Source organism: Glossina fuscipes, unplaced genomic scaffold (assembly GCF_014805625.2).
Source record: "Glossina fuscipes isolate IAEA_lab_2018 unplaced genomic scaffold, Yale_Gfus_2 0, whole genome shotgun sequence".
Classification (NCBI taxonomy): Eukaryota; Metazoa; Arthropoda; class Insecta; order Diptera; family Glossinidae; genus Glossina; species Glossina fuscipes.
In genome coordinates, this window is record NW_023998414.1 from 33,458,032 (window position 1) to 33,482,872 (window position 24,841).

Genomic DNA, 24,841 nt, shown 5'->3' on the forward strand with positions numbered 1-24,841 from the left:
TTTTTTTTTTTTTTTTTTTTTTTTTTTTTTTTTTTTTTTGATTTACACGAAGAGAGTGTTAAAAGCTGAGATTGAACTCTAATCAGTGTGTGAAATAAGTGTTGTACGCATGCATGCATAATTTGCTTTACTTATTTACTGATTTAATTTATTTTGTGTTGTTTATTGTTTATTTACTTACTCACTCACTCACTCACTTACTTACTTACTTATTTACTTACTTACTTACTTACTTAGTTGTATGAATGAAGGAATGAATGAATCGTAGTAGAGAGGCTGCGATGGGCGCACTTTTATTTTATTTTACTTTTTTTTTTTATTTTATGATTTATTTATTTACTTAGTTTTCTTAACTGCGTGGCTATAAGAACATTGTAAGGTGGATTGCCACGATGCGTCTGTGATGTATGTAATTGATTTTCTTTTAGGCGGTTTTTATTATTATACGATATCCTTAATGTAATCGGTATTTCACAGGTAAAATTTTACGATTAACTAACTGGTTGTCGTGATGTCGATCACGGTAATGACGTTTAATGTTTGAATCATCATCGCGATTAAGGCAAATTGGTATGAGTAAGAAAACAACTTTCTGACAATTTGACAAAACCGATGACTAATCATACTTATTGCAGCAACAATTTTTATCGATTCACTTTAAGAAATAATTGTATTTGTAAATGAGAGAAGAACAACAATATTTAGCTCATACCTGTAATATTTATTTATCTATATTTGTTTTTTTTTTTTTTTTTTTATATTTATTTTCTTTTTCTTTATTACTATTACTATTATTATTATTATTATTATTATTATTATTATTGTTATTAATATTCTTTATCAAGTTTATTTGGATTTATTTATTTTTGTTTTTCTGTTTCTCACACATGTAATGTACAAGCAACACCTTAAACATATCTCGACGATCTTGTCTCTTCGCTTTAACTTTGAAAAAAGTTGATGCTTTTAGCGATGTATTGTTTGTGCGTTAGCGTTATTATATGGTATGTTTTTATTTATTTATTTACTTCTTTTTTCTTTTTTTTTTCTTATTGTTGTTATTATCATTTTTTTAAAGCATTATTTTGCTTTCGTGCTTAAAAGGAACGCAACAGTATTTTAAATGGCAGGGAGAGAGCATTTACGGTTAAATGATTATAAAGCAATTCTTTTAAAAGGTTATTGAAATCATTTGTTCAATCATTTATTCATTCAATCATTTAATGTATCTTGAAAATCGCCATAAAAGTAATTATAAAGTCTGAACACGATTCTGATTAATAAGAAATAAAATGCACACAATACTAGAAAACGCCAGCTTAATATATCCATGATTTGTTCACATGTGCACAAAAAAACACGCTTAACAAAGTTTTAATTATTATTATTTTTATTTTTTTTTATTTTTATTTATTTAATTTATTATCGCAAAGCGTACTCCACTAAACACGTAAACTTGACCATAAACTCGTAGCAAAATGATATTTAAAAAAAAAATAAATAAAGAAATCAAAAAAAACAAACAAAAAACAATACAAAAAGAAAACAGCAAGAACAACAATAGCGAAAAGGAATAGCAGCAAGGCAAAGAAAAACTTTTGTCGTAGATAATTTTCTTTGCTTAAAAAAGAAAAAAAAAAAAAAAACTCCGCAATTTTCTGTTGTAGTGACGCTTTTGATAATTTATCAGCGAATGACGGACCGCAGAGTCAAACCAATGCGTACATATATGTGCATATGTTAGCATTGAATAATCGCGTTTTTAACGATGGACGATATAATAATACAGCAGCAACAATGAAGCGATCATTCTATATACATATATATATATACACACACACACACATACACACACATACATACACACTCTATATAAATACACGTATACCCATATATATATATATAATCACACGCTCACTAAGTATATAAACTTAACTAAATATGTTTGCACTATGCTTATAAATGTACATACGTACATATGTACGTATATACGTACCCGTTACACTACTAATGCACATATGTTTAACTAACACTTTCGGTAATACAAAAAAAAGAAAAACAACAACAACAACAGCAACAAAAAAAAACGCAGCTACTAGTTTATCTAACAATCAAACTAAATGATTGCCTGCCTGTCCGCCTTACGTAGCGATTGCTTTACCTTACAAAAAGTGCAACGAAAGTTTTATGTCATTCAGTTGAAGTACAAATATTTTACACAAATAACAACAAACAAAAATGATACCAAGTAAATAAATATTGTAAATAAACAACAGAATTCCGTAAATCAGTTATTCAACCAAAACCGTTTAATGCTCAGCTTGTATGACTAACAAAACATAATAATAAAAAAAAAAAAACAAAAAAATTATTTAAAGAGAAGGCGAAAAAAGAGAGTCTTGGTAAATAATTAAACTGAAATAATTTACAAAAAGTCACACATGATGAACACATACTTACTTACTCGCTATTATTTATTTATTTAATTTCCTTTAAATTGCTTGGGTATATAACGGCGATCTAGCCTTTAACTTCTAATCACCATCAATATTATTTTCATTCTGTCTCTTACGACGAGCGGAGAGGGAGGAGGAGAGAGAGAGAAAAAAAAGAGAGAGAGAGAGAGAGAGAGAGAGCAAGAGGAAAGAGAAAGTAATATTGGAATTCTAAAAAAAAAGAGTAAAAAGAATTTTTGTTCAATCAAGCGAGAGCAGAGTCTCTCGCTTTCCTTCTGCTTAGATACGATTACGTTCCAAAGAATAGCGGTTTACGAAATGAGTTCACAATTTTTTTGATTTTTAAACTTTCATACCCTACACCAGTTATGGTACAAGGTATACTAAGTGAGTTCGATCGTATGTAACACGCGGAAGGGCTTAAGATAGATCAACCTTTTATTATACCGATCGATTCAGAATCATAATGGGATTTAATTTAAGCTTGTCTGTCCGTCTGATATCTGTCCATGTAAATTTGCGTTCAAACTACACGTCGCAATTTCTTTTAGATATTTTAACGAAAATTTGGTACGTCACTGTGTTTTGACCCAAGAACGAAAGCTATTGCTTATCGACTTTCTCGACCATTCCCCATATAACGCCCTATTCTAAAGAATAAGAAGAAACAAAAAAGCAATTTGTAAAATTTCTCGACAAAAGTGACTAAGCAGCAGTACTTCGGCATTCTAAATTGATATCAAAACTTTGGACCGGTTAGGGCAATTGTTGAACCCTCCCTCTCATATAACGCAAACAAAAAATGTGTCTTTATATAGAAACAAGATATAACTTTTGTGTTTTGTAATAAAAATAAGAATTGTGTTAGAGGATGTGGCGTAGGGTTTTCAAAGGTCGGCCTTGCTCCACTATAATGTTCTTACTTATTTTCTATCTATAGATATGCAGATTAAATGATTTTTGTTTCTAATTTCAGATTAGCACTCCACACAAACATATACAATATGTCGTAATTTAAAGATGCTCCTGAAGAATGATTCCACTGTTATCCGTTTTTAATATTTCTAATACTAAAGATATATTTTAGGAAACTTTCTTTAATGCTATTACTCTATTATCTTTCCTTTCATGCAAAAACAATTGAAAGAAAAAATCAAGCCTTTTTTTAGAGCTACCCATTAACGGATATCTGATATTCTGCAGAACTTCTTTTGTCTTTAATCGTCTTGACTTCTTCATTGAATCCAAGCATATATATATATATATATATATATATATACCTAATATATAACAGTAGTTATGTAATCCATATATATACTTAACAAGGGCCACTCCAATAATACATATATAAGACGGCACCGTTAACACACTCATATGATTCGTCCTTACGTCCAACCTTCAAACAATACCTATCAAATTCATAATGACATGCCGACAATTAAATTAAAATTTACAGGCATATCCGTGAAGTTTTATATCAAATTACTTTCACGAATAAATTTTCATCATAAAATATAAAAAAAAGGGAGATTTTTGCCTTATAAAGGCTTAGTTTTGATACAAAACTTATTATCGGATGGGATTCAAAAGACAAAGTTACGCGATTCAAATTCGCTAAAATTACTTTCAATGTCAAACTGCTGTGGTGGACCGATGTTCACTATGAATTAATAAAAATGACCATATAAAGATTCAGTTGTTGTAGAAATGGTTAGAAATGGTAAGAGATTCAAAAATTGTCCCTCCCATGTGGCGAAAAACTATATTACTAGGGGTTTCTTGTCGCGAAATTGTAAGAAATTAAGAGAATTTTTTCATATAATGACTTGTATGTGGAACGGTTGAATAAATGATCCGATTTGAACCATTTTCAATAGGGTTTGTCCTTGGGCCAAAACATGTCCATGTACGGAATTATCATTAAAATATCCCCAAAAATTTGCATACTTTACGCTGAACCCAAGAATACATAGACGGACATCGGGCGCACAAACAACCTTACAAATTGATTCTGAATCGATTGGTATAATAAGAGGTATGTCTATCGCAGATCCTTTTGGTGATTGCGCCTATCTGCACAAACCAGAATGCAAAGGTATAAAAGAAAAAATGATGCTTTCAATGCCTGTTGATGCTATCGCTTCATTATTTGCGCCTAGCGATGGCTAGCTATAAAGTTTACTACCATCTTTTCGACTATACGCGTATTAAGACATTGCAAGAAAAACACCCTGTTGTGACTTTATACATAACTGTATTTCCGTTTAGCATTTAGATATATCACTTGCTACTTTTTAGCCGCCAACTTGTTACACGCTGTCAACATTTTTCTATTTTTTCAAAAATTCAACTTTGATTGGTTGATCGGTTATTTATTAGTTCATTATATAACATGAACTGTTTCGCTTGATTAGACAAAATCAATGAAGTGTGCGGGAATGTTGGCCCAAATTGCAGACGATACTTCTTACGAAGCTCCTATTTCTTTACTCATTTATTTTCTTTGCATAAACAATGACAGCTATTCATAGTCTTGTGGACTGTGTCTTACTTATCGTATCATTTTATGAATTTGAAAAACTTGTCGTTTAGGTTAGATGGCTTTTATAAATGTTTGAAGAAAATTTCTCCAAATCCCTAACATATAATCTGAGTGTGTTGACAGTCATTTTGGAACTGATCCAAGAATAAAGACATGTGCTAAAGTTGATCTCATTATTCAACCTTACGTTACAACATTAGTAGTAGATGGTACATCAAGTATCCTCGTATGCACGTAATAGCCAAGAGAACTTAAGATAGATACCCTGCTTATGTTAGTTATTATGGAGATATTTTTGGTCCCAGGACGAATATTGTTGAAAATAAAAAATGTATATTGATCCATAGCAATATGACATCAAAATTGAATGCAGCAAGCTTGAGCGACATTGGTCTATTTCTTGGAACCTATCCTATATAGAGATTCTCATCAAGAAAAGAGGAGGATTTAGTTTTCTAAATTTGGGCAGTCCCATGAAAAGTAAGTCTTTATGTAAATGTAAATATGACCACTTCCATGATTGATCAAAAGTCCTTATCTGAATTATCTTATCATTCCTCTTCGTTGATCGCTTTGAAGAACATTCGAGTTCTGTTATCAGTACATAATCATAGATCGACCTAAAGCACTAGTTCACTTTAGTCACTCTTGCTTATATGTTTATGGTTTGACATGCATAGCATGACATTCCCAGATTTCTATTTTTCCTTAGTCTAAAACCGTTCTTATCTATTTTCAATAGTGCTTATCCTTTGACTAAAACTTAAAACTCTGCAAACGACAAACGAATAGACAGACTGAGGGACGGACATGCTTAATGAATATGAGTTTTATCATTTCCCAATCGATCGATCTTATCAAATATAAATCTTTCTCAAGTCTTTATTAATGTTACATACATCTGCACATACTTACTTTAACACTACATCCTAACGATTACGTTCTTGTTTGCCTTGATCCTTTCGATCTATGGAAATACATTTGTAAAGCAAGTGATTTTCTGAAATTTTTTTGGTGATTTTTATTTATATGAAAAGTCCTTTAACCTAATTAATACCTATGATCACCTTTGTCCTACGCGGTGTAATTGTCGAGATGCCGAAAACATATATCAATTTCTACTAAAAGGAATCATTTTGGTCCCGTCTTCTACTAAAAGGATAGGTATGTATATGCAATATATCAACAGTTCTAGTCTAGGATTAATATACTCTTAGCACAAGCAGGATATCGAATGTAATGTAATGTCAACTTATAGTTGATAGAGAAAATCTTTTCAGTACATTACTTACTTTCCATTACTTACTCTATACGCTGTTGTTGTTGTTGTTGTTGTGGTTGTGGTTTGAAAAAAGCCTTTTAATAAGAAACTCTCTTTTCCTTTATATCAGTATATTTTTGATTAGGCTATTGCTTGGCCCGGACAAATTAATTGGGAAAAAAACTTTTAATCGATTTTTCCAAACCTTAATCTCAGATATAATTTACAAAAATGAAAAATGAAAAATGAATGAAAATTTTATGGAAAATTTCTTCAAATGATTCATTTACTGAAGAGAAGAATTTTATGCGTCGATATCTATCCGTGCGTTTGCGACAATGAAACTTAATGCGTAAATTAATGTAAACCTGCGGCTAACGTAAACATACGCATTATGTTTCCACAGAAATTCAATGTGTCAGAGCGGGTCATATATTCGCTAAAAACGAATCAACAACAAAAGCAAAAACTATACAAGAAATCATATATTTTATTTTTTTTATATGCATACATACATACATACATACGCACAAACATTAACAAGGTATCGAAGCCAGTTAAATTTGTTATTACATTTGTAACATTTGGTAATACGCAAAACATTCATGCCCCAAGCTTTCGCGTATCGTAATTCTAAATCACATTTAGTTATGTCTCGGTTCGTTGTCCGTCTGTCCGTCTGTCCATCTGTATCTTTTACACAAAAAAAATTTCACTCTTTTAACCCAAATGATAAACTGCAATGCATTATGTAAGCGAATATTATAAGTAAATGATACCAAACGATTCACTAACTTATTCACAATTAATAACATATGACATATGACAATTTTTCACATACCTATACATACCTACCTACCTATCTAATTTAATCGATGGGTGTCCAATATTCGTTCTAAGGTAAATTTCATTTTCCTTTGCTTAGCTTTTATGCCAAATTGTCCCGTTCTGTCATTTGATTTATGAAAATACACTAAACTAATCGAAAGAGATATTCGAAGAAATTTTAAAATTCAATTTAAATGAATTTTCAAAGAAATTATCAGATATGATTAATAATCACTTAAGCGTAACTGAAATAGATTTCGTATAAATGAAAAAAAATATATTCGGAAAATAGACAAAGCGTCTAAAGCGTCTGACTTTTGCTCCCAATACAGGGCTAGATTAAAGTTTGACAAAAAGCCTGAAAAACTACATGCACAACATATAAGCGACTTTGAAGGAAACACGTCACGAAGGACAGCATGGCATTCGAGCATTTATGTTACAGAAAAACCTTTTCTTCAAGTGCCACTTCCACCGAGCTTCGTATCCAATAAGCCGCAAACTCATGTTGAAATCAAACGTTGAAAACGTAAAATAATAAACGTTTGACTATTACAGCCTGGCACGAATCGCTTGTTACATTTTCGCTAACGTTCGGTGAGAACAGAAAAACCGCCTCTCCCCAAATGCCGATTTTAGCAGAAAATTTCGCAATAAATACTTAATTCTTATAAGTAAATACTTAATTCTTTATGCACTCCCCTCAAGCACCTATCAAATAAGCCATCTGCCAATCAATCGATCAAGGAAAACGTGTTCTCCCATTTCAAAACTAGCAAGAGTTTGCAATGCTTTCGCCAAATTTGAAAGCGATATCTTACTCTTTCCAATCCGAAGAATAATTATCCTGCATATCGGCCCAGTTTGACGGACAGAGATATATCTATCAAATATATATAGTTTATAGAGTCGCTGAAATTTACTATTAAAATATTGCAAACGTTTTGCAAAAAAAAATGAATATATCCCGATCCATTGATGATGAGTATAATAAGGAATTTTTTTTTTGCGATTTATTAGCTTACAGTGAAAAGTGATTGCCCTTGGAGGATGAGTTGAAATTCTGCAGAAAAAAAAAATTATATATCATTCCGATAAATCTTTACAGACATAAAATTCGCGCTGAATGCTAATGCGAAAATACTGTAGGAAAATCGTTAGCATGAAAATGTTTTGCTTAATTCCCTTCTCGGTATTTCGATATTGAAGACGCGTCAAGCTCTTCTCGAGTAAATGAAATTTTTTTAAAACTTTTCGCTAATTAATCAAAACACATTTCTGATCCGTTTGCCTAAAGCAATTCACTGTTCTCAAAACTAATAACTCTCAAGGCTCATAAACCGATATCTAGATACAAAAATAAGTTCGACAGTTAGATGGTGTGTGAGTGAACAGTGAAATATTTATGGGAGTAAAGTTTCATCTACGAATCGCGGCTGAAAGGAGACGTAGTTAAGCCATTTTTCAATGGATTGATAACGTAGAATAATACATCGTACAGGATAACAGTGTATGAAAAACGATGATCGTCCGAAAGGTGAACAAGGGCAGACAGAATTGATGATAAGGAAAGTTGTTGACGTTTACGACGCCAATGCCGGAACATGTACATCGTAAACGTATCGGTTAAGAGAGAAGGAAAGAGCGAGAGAAAGAGAGAGAGAGAGAGAGAAAGGGAGAGAAAGAGAGAGAGAGATCTTGACTGGGAAATTTTGATCCATCCACCGCCTAATTGGGATCTCGATTGGCGCAAGTACGATTTACTTCGCTCTCTGCAAGCTTGATTGAAGGGCGTAACAGTGCCTTCAAGCGAGACCTTTGAAAAATCTCTTGATCCGGTTTTTTGCTCAAAACTCGTCAAAGTTCGACACTAATAACATAAGAGTGTTATCAAAAAAAAAAAAAAAAAAAAAATTGGGACTATATATATCGCTTGGTTTAAATATCATCCAAGTACGCGATCACGGTTATGAACTGTACACTAAGGTTCTTACCCGCCCGCTCACTACAAAACACAAAGTTGCAAGAAATACTACAACAACGATGGTCACAGCAATATTCAATGTCCGAGAATGGCACGTTATCGGCAAATTCCCTTTATATATGCTTTAAAGCATTAAAGGTAGCAGAACGTTCTTGGATTTCAGTAATGAATTTGTTAAATAAAATTGACAGAAATTTTTAAGTAACCGATTAAGTCTACGCTTTTCCAAGTACTTTAAGTGTGAGCAAGAAGACGCTACCATCTGCTAAATGCATTAATTAAATTTTGAAACGAAAAATTTTTATATCCTATACCACTTAGGGTATAGGGTATATTAAGTTTGTGCGGACGTACCTAACACCCGGAGGGACTTCAGCTAAAAACCTTTCTTTATTATGCCAATCGATTTAGAATCATTTTCTAAATCGATCTAACCTTGTCTGTCCGTCTGTCAATGTATTTTTGTATTCAACTTCTAATAGACGGGCGTGTTTTGATCCAAGCATAATAAACGCTGGTAAAAACGATTCGAATCGACAACTTTTCGATAACTCTTTAAAAAGTCGTTGTTTGGGAAAAAATTTTCAACAAAACTCACTCTGTAATTGTATTTCGAGACTCGAAATTCGTATGAAAATTTTTTGTTTCGGATAGGGTAATTTTTTGACCTTCCTCTCGTATAACTAACCGCACCAACGAAAGCTAAATCTTTATAGGATAAGAAAGTATAATTTTTAATATTTCATGGTGAAAATTGATTCATAAGCGTAAAATGACATAGAAATTAACTTAATCGAATTTGGGCCACGTACGTCTGTATTTTGTATGTAAGGATTATCAGGAAATGTAACCCTTTATATATCAAAATGGCCCAACTGCTAATGTTTTCTGATGAACATTTTTTCATTGCTATAATTTAACATAAAAATTAAACCACATGGGTCTAGTTCTTGGACCTCACTCAACGTAAGATTTCTCCTTTAGAAAAAGAATTTAATTTTTCATATTTTGTGATGAAAATTAATCTTTATTAGTAGCTTAGCATAAAAATTAATGGCAAGGAATTTGGATCACAAAGGTCTACTCTTTTGACCCCAAAGTAACTCCTGTACGTAAAAAGTAAGCCCTTACATGGAGAGAAGGTCTAATTCCTAGTTTTTTAGGACAGAAACAAACAAATAATACAGTTTTTAGAAAGTAAATTAAGTTTTCTAACCTCTCATCACACCATCCTGTCGCGTTTTGACAATTCTTTCAATGTGCGGCTTTTGCGCGTGAGTAACTTTACTAGACGAAGTAGTATAGAAGGGTATCTAAAGGTCGATCTTGCCCAACTATAACATTCTTACTAATCTACTCTCGATGATAATTGAATCCACGGGGGGTATGCTATTGATGTGCTTGGTCTTGTACTCAAGGATGGGTCGTTTGAATATCGCAAAAGTGATGCAAAAATTTCGTTTTAAAAGTTATCTGCAAACATGACATGAATTGTCGAAAACGTTAAAATCACAAACAGTGTTGAAAATGTTCGGTAACGGGAATCATGATTGATTTAAATCAATGTCTTCAATCAAATTTCAATTAAATCATACTTTATGTAAATCACAGGCTCCGTCGGAAAAGAGATTCATATATATATAATATCATATTTTTTTGATGCAAAAATTAATAAAAACTCGTGTTGTTTAAAATTTCATACATCAGTTACGTACTCAATCAATATCAAAATTGATGAGCGCATCTTTTTTTCTAGGGTACAAGCGACATTATTTTTCGTAATTATTATGTCTGTACGCCCGATTGTCGACGGCAATTGGCCGTGAATCTGAATTTCGGATCTGTAACCATTAATTGGAGACTGAAATCTCATTAGAAGTTATCAGATTATGCGATTGAACATCATCATCATCATCATCATCATCATCATCATCATCATGTCTTTCCTTCTTTTATTTATTTAATTAAAATTTTCTCCTCCCGTACGCATTCTGTCATTCTGTCATTGAGGCGTGCACCACTTAAAAATACCTGTCATATATATGTAAGGATAGAAAAAATGGATAATTTCAGACCGGACTACTGACTGATAAGTTCGTGGGTCTGCATCCATTTTTCATGTGTTCCAAATCTACATTATATGGGAAATAATAGAATTGATAAAGAGATACTCTGGCGAATGCTGGTCAGCCAGTGCGCAGAGCAGTACTTCCTTCTCCCGCCACTTAACAGTTTACATATTTTTTTTTTTTTTTTTCCATTCACTAACATCAGTTCACTTGTTCAATTTTCATCTGTTACATAAGACATTCAAATTAGCAGAGTTGGCCGCTCTCGCTTTCATCTTATTAAGGCCCAAATCACAAAGACGCTCCCAGGAAAGTAGAAAAATTACGACCTTTTAATACAAAATTCTCTCCGGATTATCGGTTGGGTGAAATAAACCGTTAAACCATTATTAGAATTGCGTTCACTTGTCGAGATGAAGCTATCAACAATTTAACTATAGTTTAGAAGACACAAGCGCTCTTCATTTTTCGATCGATTACTTTTCACTCAGGCCAGAGTGATATTCGAAAATCGAAATCCGAATTCGAATATAAATTCTCTAATATTGACTAAATATATTAAGTGAAACGTGCAGGCACGCCCATAATAAATAAGTTATAATGCGTGCAAAATCGATGTAAAATTTCATATAAATATATGTTAGCGTAAAACCAATGCAAATTTGCCGATTGTCACGCCCCCTATTAATAGAATCTCTGTATGATATAAGTTAAGGGGGTGGGCCGATTGGATTGAATTGTTTACGTATTGCGCCTTGCACTGGAAATTGATATTGAAATGTAGGAGAAACATTTACGAATTTTTTTTTTTTCTGTCTTTCTCTCTTTCTTGCTTTCTCATTCTCTCTCTCCCGCAAGGAATTTTTGAAAAGAAAAAATTTCCCTTTCCTTTATCATTGGAAAACTCAATCCGCCCAATATCTATCAAAATCTAAGTGGCATGTATGGAATGTTTTCAAACAAAAAAAATATTGAAAAAATAAAAATAAAAGCAAAAAGAAACGAAAAGGAAAAAGTAAAAATAAAAAAGAAAAAAAACAAAAAAAAAATTGCTTACAAATGTAAACAAAACAAAAATCTCATTTTCAAAATTTATTCCAATGAATTCAATTGTTTTCCCGTACACTGCCGATAAACTCGTACACGGACGCGGTAATCTGCTCTGCTTTCTTTGAATTTGATTTCTTTTGATTTCTTTTGATTTAATACAAATTATTTGTGTACGCTTCAAGTATTTAATTATCGTAAAACAATAACAAAAACAACATTTTCTCTTAGAACTCTGCAACGTGCCATTTATAACGCTCAAGTGTTTTTACATAATGCACAATATATTTATATATATATATATATATATATATATATATGTGTGTGTGAATATATATATATGTAGTGAATTTCTAATTATACGGATATGTTAACAGTCAATGGATATTTGAAGCGATCGGTGTAGAATGAAAAACAATACATTTCGTGTTGTTCCTGTTTTTATGTTTCTTTTGTTTTTTTTGTTTTTTTTTTGTGCTTTTCTTCTTACCTCTTAATTTTGTTATTTATTATTACATTGAAAAGAAGAAGAAAACAAATAACGTTTAATGAAGTGTTCTGAAATTTGTTGCTGTTACTGTTTGCATTTGTGCCGTTTCTATGATAACATTACGATTAACGTTATTGTGAAATAAAGACAACAACAACAACAGTGCGGGGGGGGGGGGGGGGCCCCTGAAAAACGATATTGTCAATTTATAAAGTGTCTCGGTTTTTGCAGTTTTTAGGCACTTTCAAATGGTTGGCATAAAACAATTCACAGTCTACAGTGCAATATTTCATGAGACACAATATTTACATATATACATAGGTATATATATATATAATATATTTCAGTTTAAATTGAATATAGTGTGCATTTGCAACATATCGTACCATTCTGTCATGTCTCAATTTCGTAGAAAGTGAAAATTACCAATCATTTCGAAGCAATTCTAACATTCATTATACCTTATGTCAGTGTCGTTGAAGTTTTCGTTTAAATATTTCAACGACATATATGATAGTTGGAGAACTTAGTTATCTTAATAGGAATGATTAAAAAGGGTTTGTCATCCTATTGCCTATTCGTAAAAATCCTATTCGTAATAGTAAAGTTTTCAAATCATTCATTATTTCAAAATATTCTGAACGGATACGAAAAATTAAATATCTATTTGACACTATAATTATGTAACAATTGATATTTTCATTAAGGATATATTAATACGTGCCCCATTCCCCCCTATCTTAATCGATTTCAATATATCTGTCCGTCTGTCTGTCTATCCTTTTATTTTTATATTCAATGTAAAGATTGAGGAATGAGTGTTATATTCATTTTTGTCATATATATTCTTGATTGCTGACACGCATCGCTACCATTGAAAATGGAACGAAATGATCAAAGGACACGACCAAAGTACAACATAATAAATAAAAACAAAAAAAAAAAAATAAAAATACATTTAGATACTTTTTGTTGTGCTGTAGTTCGAGCCTAAGTAGTTTTTATTTTTTCCAATTTCTTAATGTTCTCTGCTTATAAGGTAAACAAGACAGAACGTTAAAAATTATTTTTTTATATATTCTTCACATGAAGAGATATTAGATTATCTGTCGAAAAAAAGTATTAATTCCAATGTAAATATCGTGGACGCCACAACATGGACTGGTGGTCGGTTTCTCTTAACCTTATACACAATTGGATATAAAATGAAAGGAAAAGCTACGTGAGTTAATTGTATATTCACAGTGCTTCTTCTGGTCTCGTCCCTTCGAATATTACGATTCAACTCTCTCTCTCTCTCTCTCTCTCTCTCTCTCTCTCTCTCTCACTCCCTCTGACTCAGCTCAACTTTGCAAAACTTTCGCTTATCTAATCTCTTCGAAGCAAGAAGTTAATACCTAATATCGTTGTGTCATCTTCCCGTTAATCCCTCTCTTCGGCAAACATCGGCGGCGACAGGCAGTCTTATAAAAATTTAGTTGGTTCTATCATTTTAAAAATTTCCTTTCCTACCTGAAATAAACTCCAGGTAGTTTTCATGTTGCATCAAATGCGCGATTTTTATAACAACATGTTGACGAAATTTTTGTGCACTGCCATACTTTGGCCCAATGGCTAACCCTATTGAACGGCTTTTTAAATTTGTTATTTCGAATATTTCTCGATCAAAATCAGCAGAAAATAGTATTTTGTTGCACTAAACGATTCTGAAAACATCGATAAGGCTGGGAATATTTTCTCAAGGTCTTCCCGTACAACTAAGTGTAATTTTTAGTACAGGACAACGGCGGGGCAAAAAGATTCACAACATTTTTCCGATATGGCACGTAAACTGCAGGAAGTTTAATCGCGGACTTCTACGCGGTTAAGTCCTTTAACAAGATCACAAGGCTTTCTCACCGTTTCCAATACACCCGTCCTGGAATTACCTATATAACGTACGACATACTTGCGTGACTCGTTATTATTTAACCGCACGTGCGCCTGTGGAATAATCTGCCAGTAGATGTTTTTCCCGCTGTGTCCTTTTAACTCAAACGTACGCAAACACTACTTCGTTCTTCCATCCTTCTCTACATATAACTAGAACGCGTATAGGGGACAGCGACTGAGTGGCTGGTCATATATAAAAAAAAATATATATATATAATATTGTAGTCGGAGAAAGGCGACCATAACATACCTTATAGTACTTCGCCTAGTACTCTTACTCACTCGTTTTGATAATAATACACTTCAAAATACGCATTACTTTTATGCGAAGCCGTGAAAGCTTGCATATTGCAAGGTTAGACTATCTCTCCATATTAGGATTAGCGTTTCGTGACAACGCCTGTACATGTTGGGACCAAAAAAAAAAATAAAAAATAGGCCTACGTGATCCAAATTCACTCTCCTATAACCCTTCCTTTGTATGTCTTACTACTCATGGGACATCTCATGTAGAACGGGGCCAAGAAATAGACCAATGTGATTCATATTAGGTCCGCTTATTTTTGATTTAATTACTATCATAAACTAATTTTCATCATAAAAGAAAAAATCAATGTATTTTTGGCATATAAGAGTTTACGTTTCATGAGAATCCTTATATGCGGCGGTATTCAAAAAAATAGACCTACATCGTCCAAATTTGCTAAGGTCGATTTATTTCTCATTTTACTCTTATAAGCTAATTTTCACCAGGAAATAAGGGTTATATGCGAGGGCAATTTTTTTTCCCATACAACGACTTTTCAGAATATAGCGATTGATCGAAAAAGTCGACAGATCCGAACCATTTGCAATAGCGTTAATCCTTGGATCAAACAATACGTCACTGTACCAAATTTCATCGGAATTTAAAGTCAAAAAATTGCTATCTATAGCTTAAACACAAATATGCATAAAACGACATCAGACGGGGAATACGGGCAGATAGGCTTAGTAAATAAAAGGTAGATCCATCTTCAGGCTTTCTGAGTGTTATGCACATCCGTATTGTGTCAGAAGTGATGTAGGGTATAAATACGGTCGGAAAATATATTAAATGAATCCGCCCTTGAATAACCAATGCCTGCGACAATTTCTATTTAATTATATGTTTCCATTAACTCCTCAATACTAAGCTGAGTGTTTAAATTCAATTAATCAATTAAAAATTTAAAAAAATTTCATTTAATTAATTTTAATAAATTGATTACAGAATTCTGTGCCAGTAATATAATAATAAAAAACAAAAAAAAAAACATTTGAAAAAAATGCTAAGCAATAACAACAACAACAGCAGCAGCAGCAGCAGTAGCAGCAACGCTTTTTTAAATAAAACAACGCAAACATCTTATGAACTTTTTGAAGGTTATAATGAGAAATTATTAGAATTTGCCGCAATCGCCTGTACCGTATTCCTAGTTATAGGCGTGCCGGGTAATATACTAACCATAATAGCGTTGACCAAAGGAAAACAGGTATGTAAAAGAATAAAAGAAATCGAATGATCTTTTATTTAATTATTAATTTGATTTGATCTGTTGCAGAATCGCAACGCTACCGCAATTTTCATAATCAATTTATCAATATCGGATTTATTATTCGGTTGCTTTAATTTACCCCTGGCCGCTTCGACCTTTTTTCGACGGACTTGGGCACATGGAGATCTGTTATGCCGTTTGCTACCATTGCTACGTTACGGTCTATTAGCAGTTTCGCTATTCACAGTATCACTGATAACAATAAATCGTTACGTAATTATTGCACATCCAAGACAATATACCCGGTAAGTAAATGCTCGATTCGATTCGAGAAAATCTGATATAAATTTAATAAATTTTATATTTCGTCTGTGGTTTAACTTAGCTCTCCATTGACTCTATTTATAATATTTGAAAATTCGAGATCAAAATTTATATTTATATATGTATGCATATATGAATCAATATAAATTGAGCTAAAAAAATTAGACACATTTACTATCACTTGACGTTTTATAGATGAAACATGAAAATAAATTAAACATATATGCGCTTGAGAGGCCGAGTAGGCAAGAGTCTCGACCAGCAAATCAATGGTCGTGGATTCAAATCTCAAGTGCGGTAGAGTTTTTAATAAAGCCGAAAGCCGAAAGCCTTGGATGCTAGTGCTTTAAGACTTTTTTTAGTCTTAGAATTTATTCTCTGGCTAAATTTATAATAATAATAATGTGTGTATGCTGACGAATAAAGTTTAGAACTTCCGAAGCAAAAAAAAAAAAAAAAAAAAAAAAAAAAACCAAAACTAGGCCCAAGTTCCACGATCCAAGCTTGAACGGAATTTAATTTCAATTTCATTTCACTCATTCAAACGCCAACGAGGTTAACACTAATCGGACCATGTGAGCCGAATAGCCCAGCCTCCCAGCGAGAATGGATTCTCGTTTTTTCGGCAAAATCTCGCTCATATTTATCACATTTGAGATTTGAACCCGCGACCACTGAGTCCGTATTGTCCGTGTGAGTAGCTGAGTAGGCTTATCTGCCTATCGTGATAAACAAACATGTTAGATGTCAACATAAAACATCATACAGAGGCGGTATATCTTTTGTTTTAGCGAATTAGGCAAAAATACAAAAAAAAAAAAAATCTTTAAAAATAAAATAAGTAAGAAAATTAAATTCGATCGTGACCAAATTTTCGATATACCCACCCCATCATTATTATCATCAAGAAAAGACTAAAAAGGAGTAAAACAACCCAGCTGTGATAGGCGAGGCTGAGTTTTTTTTTATTTTCAAAATAAAAGTTTTTGTCGCATAGTCATGTGGGCATTGTAGGCGGATCTTTTGAAAAAAGGAAGATCACTTTCAAAATTTCTTTTGCTTAAATTTATTGGCGATAGCTTGTCTTTGGACAGACGGACGGACATGCCCAGATGCATTGCGAATTTAAAATTAGCCAAGAATTTTTACAACGGATAGATGTTCTACAACAATGCCCATAGAATATATGCCAAAATTTTTGTAGATTTATTTAGTTTAGTTGATAAAGAATGAGTTAGCTACATATTGAATAACGTTAAAGCTATGCTTTTAGAAAGAATGACTGATATTGCTGCCCATTGACAAATTTTTAAATTACTGATTACTTTTAGTTATACTATTTTTATGCCCATCACGGAAGGATGAGGGGTATATTGATTGCGTCAAAATGTTTACAAGGCCCGGAACGAAGCTTCAGCGACCCCCACAAACTATATATATTCTTGATCAGCATCATGTTCTCAATCGATTTATGCACGTCAGTTTGTCTGTTTGTTTAATGTCTGTTGTAAACATTCTTCTGGTCGTAATAATGAAGCTATCGAATTGAAATTTTGGGAGAAACATTGGTGTTCTTGCATGCACGATATGCAAAATCAGTCGAAGAACACGCCTACCGAATCATATAACACAACAGAGAACACCTTTGCTTTTCAAAAGCTATAAAAAGTTGATGTGTTCTTCGTTAACCATAAACCAAAAGCAGCAAGAAAATCAACAAAAATTTGATCGTATAATCTATGGATGTATGAGGTACTGTAGTACATGTACAAGAATGGGAAAAATGACCATGTCTACTCACTGTTGTAGTTTATCAGAATTTAATTTTTTTTTATAACGAACAAAAACAAGCGTTCAAAAGCCTCCATAAAAGGGCCTAGGTACGTCCGTCTATGTCCGTCGTGTATTTAATTGTTCGTCTGCCCAACTGCATAGTATTTGCGATAAACTTGAAGAAAAATTTGAAAATTACCTAAACTATGCGACAAAAATTAAGAACACCTTTGCTTTCCAGTTTTTTTTTTTTTTTTTTTTTTGCTTTTTTACTTATAAAGCGCAACATACACATTTCATTACATAAATTGCTCCATTCCTATTCTGATAATAGACAAAATCAATCGCTCGGAATAGAAACATTTAGTTCTTCTCCTTTTTTTTTCAAGCCTTTTTATACCCACCACTGTAAGATGGCGATATACTGATTTGGTGTTTTTTTCCATAATATATGTAACACCCAAAAGGAAGCTTCAGAGACCCTATATGCGCAGCATAAAATCCTAAGTTAAATTAGCCATGTTTGTCCGTCTGTCCGTTTGTGTATTGGCACTCTCCTGATCGTAAAAATAAAGATATCGACTTTAAATTTAACAAAAACATTCGAAGTTTCTGCACGAGGGTTGGTATTGAAAATAGCCCAAATCGGTCGAAGCGGAAACGCGCATTGGAGCGAAAACTGAACGCAACTCCGTTTTTTTAAACGAAAATTTTTGGATTTTTGCTCATTCCTCGGAAAATAATAAAAGTAAAAAGGATGAAATTTTCCATATTGAGTTTGCGAAGCACTCTAGTCCTTACGTGAGAAAATGGAAAACATCCGCTATGAACACACAAAGTTACAAGTGATTAAATTTTGTTTTTTTTTTTTTACACTTTTGAGATTTTATGCTTACTTAGCATAAGGTAAGCATAAGACCGAATGTTTATAACAATTTTGTACACTCCGTAAATAAAGGTATATTGTCTGCCGAAAAATGGGTTACTTTTAAAATGAATATGGTAGACACCACGCTAACCTTTTTTCTTAGGAACACTAGCGATATTGGTATCACATTAAGGAACTTGGAGAGCAGTATGTGAAATGCATAGTGGTAGGTGCGCGAGATTCAGCCTCCGCCGAATATAACTTGCTGACTCGTTTAGGATAACAATGATGGGTATAAAAGATTCGATCACGACCGAGTATAATTTTCATACTTGTTATATATATCACAAGCAATTTATTTAAACGACTTATTATTAATTTGAATAATTGAACATAAGGTACATTTATGGTATTACGCCTTCTAACAGTTTGTGCTCAATCGCGAGCATCAAACAGGGCAATTTTCAACCCATTAAAAAAGGACGGAAAAGGAGTAGTTACGAGAAACCTTTAAATGCTGTACATCTCTCGACAACAGACAATATTGGACAACACAGCACGAATATGTTATTAATGCAAGCGCAATAGAGTAAATCAATATTTTTTGAAAACATACATACATACGTATGTTACATATGCGACAATGAAAAATGGAACTTTGCTTACATGTAATGTAAACATATCCTTGTAAATATTGGCTCTAATTAAGGCTCTAATCTATAAATCTATGAAAAGTAACCGGATTCGAATAAATTGTTCGTAATTGCTTTACGTTTTTTTTATTTGTTGTTATAGAATATATCAACGGCGCTATTTGACCTTTATGGTGATGGGTGCTTGGTTAATGGCCTTCTCAATAATGGTGCCTACTTGGCGCGGAGTATGGGGTAAATTTGGTCTCGATATAAACATTGGCTCTTGTTCTATACTTCCCGATCGGAATGGTCGTTCACCAAAAGTGATTCTATTCCTTTTAGCATTTTTGGTGCCCTGCATTTGTATTGTCTTTTGTTATGCTCGGATTTTCTATTTAGTACGAAAAGCAGCGTTTCGTACTCGAGAGCCCGCGACATCACCTAAACATCGAATCTCACATGCTACCGAACCAATAATAATAAATCCAATAAGGCATCAAACGTATGCGTGCGATACAGTGAATGATGAAAATCGAAAACCGTTCACTGTTAACGAAGACTTGGAATACATTGATGTTAATTATTCTTTTGAAGATCTACCCATATCTTATGAACAAATTAGTCATGAAAATTGCGTAAGCAATTTACAATCAAAGGCAATCAATGTTCGTGCAAGTTTTGAAAATATTTTTAAATACTTTAAGTAACGATTTTCGTTATCCATTGCAGAACTTGCAGGCAATCACAAAAACTAAGGAAAATTTTATTAATCCAAGTCCAGTTAAAGAGCCGGAAAACTTACTAGGGTAAGTAAATATACATTTGTAATACTATCGGGGTAATGCTAATAAATTATTGCCTAAACTTCTTGCTTCAATGAATTTATTTGAAGAATGTCTAAGAAATGAGAGAGAAATTTTACCATATTCGAATAGCACTCTTCACACTCGGAACTTAACATAAGATGATTTCATCATAAGTGCGGAAAAGTTTTTACAGTTTTATAACAATCATGTACTTATGTAGATGGAGTTACTTGTTTTCTATTAACATAGAAATTTCTGCGATTTTCGCCATACACTCTATGTATTTTCTTTACTCTTTGAACTTTTCTCTCTCTTTACTATGGGAATGGGATAACTATTAAGTTTAAATTTGTAAAATAATGCATTAATAATGCATCTGAAGTTGCCGACTAGATACGAATCTGAAAAATGATCAAAGTAGATAAAAAAAAAAAAGAAAATTTTTTGATAGTTTAAAGAAAAAGTTCGTGGCGTTTTAATAAATTCATTTTTGAAAAAAAAATGATAACGAGCTGTGAAAAATGATTCATATACGGCAAAAATATGGGCAACATTTTGATAGCTTAAGATGGGTAAGGCCCACACTAACGTCATATAGATAAATTTTTTGATAAGCCCAAAAAGAGGCGCTCATACCGAGCGCGTAAGGTAAGGCGCTTTAGCGAAATTAGAAGCGATTCGTGCATCAAATATGAGCAGCGTCTCCAATCTGATTATAGAACCGATTCAATTTTTCATTATCAACAAGTGCAAAATTGGCTCAAATAGAATGATGGAGATAAAAAAAAGACAATTGCGGCCGTAGAGAAATTTTAAACAATTAAAGAAAAATTGACTTTTCTTCTGCGTGCCTTTGCTTAATGGAAAATGCGTACAAAAATGATTATATTAGGTATTTGTAAAAATTTTGATCAGGTAAAAATTATAAAGAAATGCAAAATACCAGTTGAACTCTATGGTTTTGATCTTCCTCTTTTAATGTTATTTTGATTTATTGAGCGTACGCCGACGCTGATCATGGAACACTCAAAATTGGCATATTCGACATTAATTTTTATGGTTGCTGGATTTGAAGGTATCAGCTGCCGAAACCCATTAAACACCTTTAAAAGCTTATGGTGATTATTGTGCTCCATCATACCCCAAATTATCTGTTTTGGTTTCAACAGTTTAAGTAGTAATGGCTTTGACGTTAATGAGAAAGAATGCCTTGGACGATCAGAAAAGCTCAAGGACCAAGATCCCAATACACACTCTCAAAAGAACTTTCGAATAGCATTAGCAATTGATGAATCAACTGCTTCTTGACCTTTACATGCAATGGGGTATGGCCAAAAGGAGAAGGAAAACGGCTAACTTGCAAATTGACTGAAAATGCTATTTTGACCGATTGTTGCAAAAGTCGTCCAGGCTATGTTGTTGCAACTCGAATGGGAAGTTCTGCCGCACCCAGCGTACTCATCAAACATGGCTGGCCACTAGCTCCGATCGGTTCAACATGGCTTGGCTGACACGCGAGTCCGCAAAGTTGAAAAAGTGGAAAAATGGATTAGTGGATAATGGTCGCTGGCAAACCAATAGAAGCTCTTTCGACATGTCGCCAAAAAAATATTGTAAAACTATAGAAAATGATATCAACCATCTTACCTGATTACCAACTTTTTTCAAGTGAAAAAGTGATCAAAACTTTTGCAAACACCTAATATATCTCACACTCACACATGTCATTATTTCATTAGACATAAAAATGTAGACTCAATGGGCAGTGCTTACCGCAAAGCTCGTTAAATTGCCAGCGCCTCGCAAAAATGCTTCAGGTGTTGATATTTTCTTTTTTTTTTTCATTACTTAAATATAAGCCTAATAAACGCCACGAATATTATGATTACTCTCTCTTTCCTTCTATTCAAAACGCAGTTGTCAAAGATCCGCTTATTTGTTTTCTTTTAAGCTCTTACATCGAATATTAATAATAATTGATTGAAAAATTAAATCTGTAACAGCGTCGATGTTATGACATTGATTGAATATATATACATTATATATTCTAATCAGATTCTGGATAACATAATCAAGTTTAAAATCAATTGATTATCGATATGTTGGACTTGACCGGTGTGGTGTTTACTGTACTCAACAGAGAGGCCTTTAAATGTTAAAAATTTCAGAAATTTTATCGCAATTGCATAACGGTTTTGTCAAAAAAAAAAAAAAAAAAAACAGCGACGACGGATCATCGAGCAAAATGATACAAATTTCATTTACTTAATTTATATGAAATGCGAAACGAGAAAATGTCTTTGAATTGCGCTGACAAGGCGTCATTAACTTTTTTCCTTTATCTGATCTATTTCACCTTGTGTTTATGAATTTCTCTTTAAAATAAACGCATTGCAAACGGTCTGCATAACTCTTAATTAAAAGGAGATAAAAATGAATTAAAAATTGTTATTAATTTAAACATTAATTGCTTACTGAATTTAATTTGTTAAAAAAAAAAAAAAAAAAAAAAAAAAAAAAAAAAAAAAAAAAAAAAAACATCATATCTCCCAAGAAATGAAATTTTTTGTTTATTCATTATAACCATCACAGAAGGATGAGAGGTATATTCATTTCGTCAAAACGTTTGCAACACCCGGAACGAAGACGCCATAGAGGATATATATATGTTTTCTTAGTCAGCATTGAACTCTGAATCGATTTATGCCTGCCTGTTTTTTTTGTCCATCTGTCCGTCCGTCTGTATAATGTCCGCCGTAAAGGTTCTCCTAATCGCAAAAATGAAGCTATCGACCTTGAAACCTTGAAAATTCCGCACGCAGTGCACGTAGGTTTGTATTGAAAATGGCACAACCCGATCGAAGGGTACATCCACAGTACCTTGTAAACTGAGAACATCTTTGTTTTTCAAATGGTATAAAAAATTGATTTTTTTTTATATTAATTTCTCATAATCTATAGCAGGAAAATATAGAAAAATTGAAACGTACACTCTATGGGTGATGCTATAGAACCAGGTGGTAAAGATACTCCCGTTCGTAAAAATGAAAATATCGCCTACAAAATTTGCAAAAGAATTTGAAAATCAACTCAACCGATTTTGGAGGATGCTTTTACGACGCCCATATATCTTAGCGGTAGAAATTTTTATTTCGAAAATAAAGAAAAAAATCAACCTCGCCTTGCCCCACTCCATATTACATAGCATGAAAATTGAGTTCTTTCACTTTTCTTATCTTCTTTAGGATAACGGTGACGGGTGTAAAAGATTCGGTCACGACCGAATTTTATTTTCCTATTGGTTTTGCCGTTCATTTTGTAAAGTTTTTATGTATGTAATTTTTTCTTTTATCATCCTCTAGACAGCTCTGTGTTCGCAAACCATCTGTAAAGAACTCTGCTACACGATTCAGTTCACGTAAGAATCATTATGTTGCTATGGGTAACACTTCAAACGCATCGTCTATCTACCCGGGACGTATGGGCCAAAAGGATCGACGCCTTTTAAAAATGATTTTTGTTATATTTATCTCATTTGTTATCTGTTATCTGCCAATAACGATTACGAAAATCTGGGAAGGAGGCAGAAGAAATCATCTCTTCAATATTAGCGGTTATCTTCTCGTGTATCTTACAACTTGCATTAATCCCATCATTTATGTAATGATGTCGTCCGAATATAGAGAGGCTTATTGGAATTTATTGAGATGCCGATGCAAAAGGTCAAAACATAAACGATTTCAAAAGCCCATTTAATAATCAATAATAGTTTCAATATAATCGAAAACTATTAAATTAGTATTTACTTAAGTATTACACCTTAAGTTTGCGTCTTATTTAATAAAGTTTACATATTATTATATTGAATGAAAAATAAAAAAAAAAAAAAATTATTCTCTTGAGTTTTTCATTATTAAGGTCACGCATTCCGTCATCTTGTTGCTCAAAATTCATTCGAAATTTTCGAAATCAAAGGAACGAATAAAAGTGAGCCGAAAAAAGAACCGAAAGTAAGAAAAATCGATCTAATCTAATCTATACATTTTCACGGATAATCACCTATCACTAACTCATTATCAATTACTTTGGAATGATTGCGACGAACCATGTAAATATATCCTAATCGATCCGTTCACTGAAACGCGGGAATCAAAAAATTGTTATATCGTTTTTGGTCAGGAAACTTTGATGTGCAAGACGTTCTTCACAATGGCCGGGTAATCGCAGATAAGAGTCGGTCAGCAATAGAGAACAGCAAGTAAGATGACCTTCCGCTTGAACTTCACATCAAACGGTTCAAGAACTTCAC

General features: G+C 32.8%; 2 protein-coding genes across 5 annotated transcripts in view; one reads left to right on the forward strand and one right to left on the reverse strand.

Annotated features, from left to right (window-relative positions):
• LOC119633803 (G-protein coupled receptor moody) overlaps positions 1–750 on the reverse strand; it is a 19,078-nt gene extending 18,328 nt beyond the window's left edge. The window contains exon 1 of one of the 4 annotated variants that reach the window (XM_038027567.1): positions 234–750. The gene's annotated coding sequence lies outside the window, so the exon portion shown is untranslated. Of the gene's footprint in view, positions 1–225 lie in introns of all 4 variants that reach the window. The other 3 variants (XM_038027583.1, XM_038027574.1, XM_038027592.1) reach the window with 3 other exon arrangements.
• A 14,807-nt stretch (positions 751–15,557) lies between these two features.
• Positions 15,558–24,288, forward strand: LOC119644908 (G-protein coupled receptor moody). The gene is made up of 6 exons (XM_038044639.1): positions 15,558–15,613; positions 15,922–16,123; positions 16,193–16,431; positions 19,887–20,391; positions 20,456–20,532; positions 23,895–24,288. Exons 1-6 carry the CDS (start codon positions 15,558–15,560, stop codon positions 24,286–24,288), a joined length of 1,473 nt encoding a protein of 490 aa, XP_037900567.1.
• Positions 24,289–24,841: the final 553 nt, after the last annotated feature.

Coding starts and splice junctions, on each gene's coding strand:
- LOC119644908 (XM_038044639.1), top strand. CDS start 15,558: ATGCATAAAACGACATCAGACGGGGAATACGGGCAGATAGGCTTAGTA. Junction 15,614..15,921: donor ATAGGCTTAGTAAATAAAAG/GTAGATCCATCT, acceptor GAAAAAAATGCT/AAGCAATAACAACAACAACA. Junction 20,533..23,894: donor GAGCCGGAAAACTTACTAGG/GTAAGTAAATAT, acceptor ATCATCCTCTAG/ACAGCTCTGTGTTCGCAAAC.